General features: G+C 33.0%; 1 protein-coding gene across 1 annotated transcript in view; it reads right to left on the reverse strand.

Annotated features, from left to right (window-relative positions):
• Positions 1 to 1,177: 1,177 nt before the first annotated feature.
• LOC127852447 (neurogenic locus Notch protein-like) overlaps positions 1,178 to 8,488 on the reverse strand; it is a 56,630-nt gene continuing 49,319 nt past the window's right edge. Inside the window, exons 43-53 of the mRNA XM_052386402.1 lie at positions 7,629 to 7,672; positions 7,396 to 7,519; positions 6,896 to 6,999; positions 6,386 to 6,488; positions 4,676 to 4,826; positions 4,297 to 4,366; positions 4,063 to 4,129; positions 3,321 to 3,406; positions 2,927 to 3,053; positions 2,094 to 2,135; positions 1,178 to 1,237 (exon numbers count right to left, since the gene is read on the reverse strand). Of these exons, the coding sequence (XP_052242362.1) occupies positions 1,178 to 1,237; positions 2,094 to 2,135; positions 2,927 to 3,053; positions 3,321 to 3,406; positions 4,063 to 4,129; positions 4,297 to 4,366; positions 4,676 to 4,826; positions 6,386 to 6,488; positions 6,896 to 6,999; positions 7,396 to 7,519; positions 7,629 to 7,672 (978 nt within the window). The remainder of the gene's footprint in view (positions 1,238 to 2,093; positions 2,136 to 2,926; positions 3,054 to 3,320; positions 3,407 to 4,062; positions 4,130 to 4,296; positions 4,367 to 4,675; positions 4,827 to 6,385; positions 6,489 to 6,895; positions 7,000 to 7,395; positions 7,520 to 7,628; positions 7,673 to 8,488) is intronic.

The raw sequence follows: 8,488 nt of genomic DNA on the forward strand, positions 1-8,488 counted from the left end.
AGTATTGACATCATGGGATATGATCCACTTTACATGCATCAAAAGTCTACATTAATTCCATACCAATATGAGAAAAGGTAGTTTTGACCCATAAAGGTGGATCCACCTAACATGCATCAAAAGTCTATATTAATTCCATACCAATATGAGAGAAGGTAGTATTGACCCATAAAAGTTCAATCCCAACAAAAATAAGAGCATATAACGGTTTCAGGCTTTTATTCATAGCAAAATGGCGGTCGTTTTGAAAGGTGTCGTACTTTTGCATGTTCCTGTTAATAGGTTCTTAATATTGTCGAATATTAACACTTATTTGACTACGTTCGAGAAATGAGCAAATGTACGAACGATTGTTATACAAAAGCGGCCTGTGGGTATAGATCCGCAAACGTTAAACAGTAAAAATTAGAGATAAAAGTCGACAAGTTAGTATGCCAGACATAACATCGAAACCAATTAGTTTTTTGTTGCTGCACTAGGACCACGCCTCGACGACCAAGCTTATGTCTTGAAAGATGCATGCGAACGCATAGGTCTCAGCGACTGGTTACAAAGTGAGATTACGCAAGGAAAGAAACTCTTCGTCTAGAAATCGTTTGCTGCGGAGAAATAAACACAAATAGGTTATTTCTTTTTTATTGAACAAGAAAACCTGGCGGTTTTGATCGGCGTATTTACCATGTTTACCATTAATCTCAGTGGAACATATCGGACACATTGCTGGTGTTGTGCAACTAGGTTGTTGCAAAACGTTTACCATCTTCACTTTATTAATAACTTATTTTATGTGTTCCTGATATTGCAGCAATATGTCAAGTTAGATCGAACGAGGTATGTTTGTCAATGGGTTATTTCCAGCCCATTTCATGGTGAATGTCCGAGCCAAATACTTAAAGGCTTGTTTTTCGCTCAGCTGAAAACTTGTTGATGTGTAGATTGATTGCAGTGGGTATTAAGAGAAGGTTATCTTTAAGAGAGTTTAATTTTGTATATGACATTCCATTCCCCATCTTGCAATCCACTTGGAAAATGTGTCTAAATCTTCCCGTAGAATCAGTTTTTTCTTGGTTAGATCTTATCTGGCGGTTAACAGATTCTTGTATCTGCAATAAGCCGAGTGCTGGATTAAAGCAGTAGATATTCAGGTCGATAAACAAAAGAAAAGGCATATGTACGGTTAGACGAAATACCTTTGGGGGACCATGTAGAATACTGGACATTCATAGGAGCACTGACACTGCAGCATGATTAGAAAGAGTGACTGGATCTAATCAGAAGTATACCTTTGATTCTATAGGTATGTAGTTTCTAAATAAGTCGCTGGTGGTGCACGCGGTTGAATAGAGAATTATCATGGCTGTTTGAATATTTTATCAACTGATGATGCCAACATATGCACTTAGGTAACTTCCGCACGTGTCTAAATTAATATATACAATGTACATTTTCATTGGGTTATCGGCCACTCGTGAAATACATTTTTGATAAGCAATCGTGAATGAAATTTGGTCAAACAACATGCAACATGCTCTATATATTTGTTTGTAGTTGTACATGTAATAGACCGGTCACTAAGAAGACGACCACAAACTGGTGTGTGGACACTACTGGAGGTCGCGTGTGGAGGCGCACAACTAGTTTCCCAAGATAAGTGATGAGTATTGACAACTTTTAGATGGTCAAAACTGTTTTTAGAACCGGAGACATTCTATTCAATTAAGCATGATGCGTAGTAATGAAGACTACGTTTAGTCTATAAACATTGAATGCAACATACCATAATCAAATCAAATAACTGCATTTTGGTATCTTGTGTTTACTTGCTTAAAGATATGTTTTGTTTATGTTACTGAAACTTTAATTGCGATGTTTCAAACAAACAAGTTATCTTAGTACTAAGTGTATGTGTTGTATGCATTTATTTTGGTTATTAACAGTTAATATAGGTATTAAGTATACGGATCATGCGCTCACGGCCGTCTAGATGTCGTGTGTATAATTGTGTTAATAACAGCGGGAGTACCCATGATAGTATTCTGAGTACCCATGATAGTATTCTGTTTATATATGAAGTTATTTGAAGTTTTACTTACTGTTTTGTTAAGCACACAGTGGAATATAAAGATGAACACTCCCTGGAATAAAATGCATTTACGTTTATTGATGGTCAAGTATATACTGAAAGTGAAAACAGTTTAAGAAAAAACACATTACATTAATCGAAATTAAGCTTGGGTAATATTGAAACTTTAAAGCAGAAGTATTGCAGCAAAACCATAAATACAAGAAGGACTTTCTTATCTCCAATTGAACAATGGTAAATATATCTAGAAACTACACGTTTCACTATGTAAGTCGTAGTTTTGTAAGATACACAACTCACATATCGGGAAAATATCATCAAAGACCCTCAATGCGCATCGTTTACAACATAGTGTGAGGACTATTCGAAACAAATATAAAGGTCTCATGGCTAATTTTGTAACAAAGTAACAAAACATAATTATAATAACTTAGGGTGTACCATACCAATATTTCTGCATATGTGTTTCCAAAAAGAACTTTTACTTATAATTGTTCTCATCACATCGAAGTTTTTTGTATACTAGGATTAACACATTTCATAGTAAAAAGACTTTACCGTCAATAAATAGTTATTCAATGAATTAATGTCGCTGCCATTATGTTTCATGTATGTCCCCTTATTCATATTTATAAGAAAAGGAACGAAATGGTCCACTCAATGCTATGATTTTGCAAGATGTTTTTTTTTCGAAACGAAACAGCACGCATTAACTTTGTTAATGCAAGTACTATAATACAAACGTTTCAAAATCATTCATTGCAATAGGTGAAATGTTATTAAAACTATATCCAATCGATTAAAATGGATTATGCGTAAACATGTCTCGTCATGTACTGTCACCTGAAGCCCATTGCAGATTGCGAACAGGTATTGCATGAAAAATAAATCATCGTTGATGTAGAAGATGCCGAGTATCCACGAAACGCCCATCAATGGCACGAGCACGCACAGAGAACGCAAACTGGTCCTGAAAAGTTATATACATAATAACTTGCTTAGTTGTAAAACAAAAAAAGGTAGATGGCATGCACGAGTAAATGCTTTTCATCAATGTAGACCTTATGCGAAAACAAAAATAATGCATTTCAAACGAAAGTACAGCAGTCCAAACAGTTTTAATAAAGCTGTCAAATAACACGTGAAAAACGTATATTGCGACCTGAAGCAAAGTTCTTCAATAATCAATTAATAAAGTATGTTGTTTATGTAAAAAAATGTAATAAACCAAACTTACTTTATCTTCTCCGCAGAAGTCTTCGTCTCCATTGACTTCATGCCACACATTATTTTTATAACCAGTATAAGGCAGATAATATTGAACTGCAAAAACACAAACAAGTACAATTCAAAGTTAAGCTTGTGTGGTGTGTGTATTTTGGAATGTATGTTATATTTGACGTAGAGTGACATGAACATTGTATATTCACAATAGATGTTTGTAAAACATGTATACCAACCAACTTTCAATAAATAATACTTATTTTAATCATCTTAAATAAGCAATAAAAATCCGTATGAGCTCAATTAAACTGTCTAGAAAAAAAGTTTTGTTTAGTTAAGACAATGGCCAAGAGTGTGTAATGTTAACATTCTGTGAGCACAAATCGAAACAAATATAGAGCCCTCGAGACGTATGCGTGTTTACTACATAATCAATACTATAAATAGGCAATGTTGTGCCCCATGTTCAGCGAACGTTTGATCCTATTACCATCCGACTGACAGACCGAACGACTACAAATGCAAAGGAATTTATCCACTCATCTTGAAAGGGAAATAAAACATTTATTAATTGAGATTCTGAGTTACAGCATTTGTTCATATGTTGACACAAACATGAAAAATCATCACAGAATATTGCATTATCAATAAAACAATTATACAATGCAATACAATGCAACGAGTTGCTGCAATGCAAAAGGTTCTAATACTATGTATTTAATTGTTACAACTTAAAAAAAATAGCCGCCACTTACGATTATTATGACTAAGGCAGGTCCGATAAAAGACCATATTAGACCACGGGAGATGGAAAGCCAGCAGCTGAAAAGAAAAAATCGAAAATAATTGTATTAGGCTATACCAAATTGAGATGCTCATAGTATGCATAAGAGGTTAAATAAACATTGGTAGTATTATCAGCAGATGTATGTATAATCAATACTATTTTTATATGCAATCAAAGCTCATGTAAGATAAAAGTAACTTACAAATGTTTATTTCCATAGCCTTCCGCTTTAGTTACTCCTAGCGAAATGCCAACAACTATCGCTGGTAAAACTGCAAAGCAATTTAAACAAGGTCGAATTATTTTTGAAAATGAAACTCTAAAAAAGGCGTCCTTATAATTACTTACCAAATTTCACTTAAATATCTAACTTCACAAGCGATCAGAAGAAATTAAAATCAAACAAGCAGCATATAATAACACTTAAAACACTTCAAAGGTTGACACATTTTAGTATATTAAAAACAACCTAGTTACACCCATACACTTTTCTTTAATCGACGAATGAATGATATCAACCCAAACACCAACGAATGTATTTAAAACTAATTATTAAAGCTATTAATAGGGATTGTACATACGCCAAGCAGAAACGACTAGAACCCGGAGTCGAGACCTTGTTGCGAACACATACAGAACTGTCACTGCTAGTTCAATACCCTCAGCTAACATCAGACAGAATACCACCAAGTATATGTACTGCAGCAATGCCGCCACCACAGCGCAAAAAATCTTTGAAATAAAACAAAAATTCAGTTTTATGTTATTACATTCTTCTGTAGCTTTGCTCAGGCCATAAAGTGGTCTTAATTCGAAACAAACGCATCTTATGTAATTATGTACCAGCCTAATCGATGACTTTGATAGTGTTCACCTCCTCTGTAAAGGGACTCAAATCTCATCATGTCTTGCAATAATATTCCCGTAGTCATTTAACAATTGTTTTGTACAAATTGTGTCAATATAAAAATGTTTAAACTCATTCGCTTAATCATAGCATACTTTCTGATTTGTAAAAGCTCCAAACGGTTTTTACTTCTGTGATTTGATGTAAGTCTCTCTTAAAAATTCATAAAGAGCGTATGCTTAATTTTTAATTTAACAATATTATGGTATTACTATAAGGGACTGTCAACCACGACGACGAAGAAAAGAAAAGTTGTAAAATACCGTATTTTTTACAATTATTAGTTAATATTGATTAAAATATCACGACTGGTATGATACATTACTTGACAAAAGTTGTTAAGTTTTCATATTTTCAGTATATTCGGTAATAAATTGTACTGGGTATGTCTATCAGGTAACGTCCAGTTAACTATAAATAACGCCAGAAGATTGATCATCATCGTCACGTGGTAAACACAGGAATGCAAATTGTGCATGCGTAGTGAATTGAATATATTTTATATATAAAATGATCAATCTACTTGCGTTATTTATAGTGTGTTTATAGTTATGTCACCTTTTTTCGCGATGTACTTCCGATTTCACATCGCGCAATTTTATTACCGAAGATACTGAAAATGTTAACTGTTTTCAAGTAATGTAATATACCAGTCGTGATATTTTAATCAATATAAACTAATAATTGTAAAAAGATACGGTATTTTAGAACTTTTCTTTTTTCGCACTTCGTGGTTGACAGTCTCTTTAAAGCATAAACATAAGAATAATTTATTTATATTGATTCAAACATAACGTATGGTACTGTAATTATTTATTTTCAAAACTATTGTGCTGTCAATGTAAAGGTGCCGTCAACATTACATGTTTCACTTATTTATCCTTTGTATTTATGATATAATTAGCATCAATTATGTTGTTTATTATGTACTAAAAGAAATGTTTTTGCTGTAGTTGCTTCAGTGTTCCCAAAACAACAATAGTGTCTATTTTTCTAAAAACACTTGTCTGATGTCAAGCGTTTACATAATACATCATATTATATACTATAATGCAACACGACTTGATTAAATAATTTAAAAGTGTAATATTATATCAAGTCTATTGATTTTCTCTCTCTTTTAACATTGTATGTGTCTGTGATATTACTTATTTACAAATCTCAATGTTCTCCGTACATGTCGATTTACTGTTGCCAATGCGACGTTATCAACATGTCTGAACAAGACATGGCTTTTGGCTTCAAAGGCATTGACTCCTTTTTAAAAATGATTCAATGTATAGTTATCAGAGATTAAATCTAAATTGACTCATGTGTACAATACAATGATCTGTAAATGAATTTTCCGGAATCCCTCGTCCGTAAATAGTTTTTATAATCATACCGAGCTTTCTGTTCGGTCAACTCCAGCCAGAAATATGATATAAGAGGACAGCAGAGCAATACTGAGGTTGAGTAAGAGGACTGCCCTTTCACTCTTCAGATACCTATGAAAAAAAGCACCTTTAACTATTGGCCAATAACATCGAAACCAAACTACTTAGGACACATTTGCGTAACACATACGCAGTAGTCAAATAACAAAGAGTACATACTACTCAACGAATATTTACGTAACATAAAACACATTTTAGTCGAAAACGTTTAAGGAAAAACATAATTTAGTGCATATGTTCGCATTAAAGTTACTTCACTTGTGTGAATACATATAGATATAAAGGAACATGGTCACTTATTTATCGCATGACTATTTTGGACGGAAAAAGAAAGCAAGAAGACCGGAATTAATAAATAAAAGTAAGTATTTTATAAGTATAAGTAAATAAAAGCATAAACAGTATTTTTTTCTCGTACGCAATCATATGATGATGTGATATCTAAATATTCAACGCACCTCCAAAGGCATACGTGTATCAGGATAGTTATCAGCAGACACAACATAGAAAGTCCAATGCCGACAATCGAGACAACTCGAAGTGGAATGGACTCCGAGTCAGCCTAAACATTTAAATAAAATTATTTATATACAAAACAGTAAATATGCGATCATTGGTTAAGGGGAATAACATCAGAATATAACAAAGAAATGTATTCAACAAAACTCATAATTTCATTTATAAACAATTAAATGTGAAATATAGAAAACGTGTTCACATGCTAGATCATGTTCTTACATGTATAGTGTACATTGCTGCCGCATTAAAAACAAGTTTTAATACGTACGCCAATAAAACATAGTGTTATAGAAATTGTAAGCCACTTTGCCATATACATGACATTACCTGGATATACGAGTTCAATAGCACGCTCATGGCTACTCAACACAACAAGTTGTTCTTATATTGAATAATTCCAACGCTAAGCCCCGAAACTAAATTCTAAGCAATTACTTACTTCGACAAATGGACTCATAAGCACAGCAAAATTGGTAAGATGGTTGCAATCACAGACTGTAAATGAATTGTTTGATTCTCGAACAGTACATCCGTCACTTGACCATTTTCCGGTAACGTTGGCACTGGAATAAGAACGGCGTCGAAATTAAATAGAAAGCACATATCACGTCTAAAACTTTAATACAAGTATTGCTTATTAAATCAATCCATTTCGCCAGTCAACAAGAATACCTTCCGAATTTCCAATAACTGCATGCGGCACTCGAGAGATTTGTCTGAAATAGAGGTTAACCTTTAACAACTTACTTGACTGCTAATTGGTTGCGTGTTTAAACGTCACTTATTCCTACTAGTGAATCTTACTTAAATAACACATATGTATATTAATCAATTGATTTATATATATGTAAAAGTTTGAAAAAGTTAGACAGTTATTCATCAATATGAGGTCAATATGTAAACATGCGAAGTACGCAGACGATCGTAGTACTTTTCAATATTATTCATAGAAATCTACATTAAAAATTTGATCACAAGACGATAGTTAAGATGTCATTTCCGATGTATGAATGATATAATTATGGTAACGCGCATTCCGAAGCAAATTCCATATATTGTATATATATTTGATTGCATAATATCTGCATCAGTTACAAGAAAAATGAACACCAGTTTTAAGGACATTTAATGGTTGGGGTTCGTAAATGGTTTAAGATAAACTATATATACTTGACCTTAAGGACATTTAATGGTTGGGGTTCGTAAATGGTTTAAGATAAACTATATATAATTGTCCAGGATACACAATGTTATTGTTGTTTTCAAAAAGATTTTGTAGAATAATATAATGCTTGAATATAAACAAATTTCTTTCTTTGGTAGTTATACTTGTTAAACCTCACGAGACACATCATATATAACTTGTCAACATCACATAATCACCACAATCGGCGACAGAATCGACAATCTATTGTCTTCATTAAATGTAAGTAGTATAAGAAGAAGTAGTAGAGAAAGTAGAAGTAGTAGTAGTTGTGTTAAAAGTGTTGTTGTTATTGTTGTATTAGTATTAGCAGTAGTGGTTGATGTAG

This window comes from Dreissena polymorpha, chromosome 12 (assembly GCF_020536995.1).
Source record: "Dreissena polymorpha isolate Duluth1 chromosome 12, UMN_Dpol_1.0, whole genome shotgun sequence".
NCBI lineage: Eukaryota > Metazoa > Mollusca > Bivalvia > Myida > Dreissenidae > Dreissena > Dreissena polymorpha.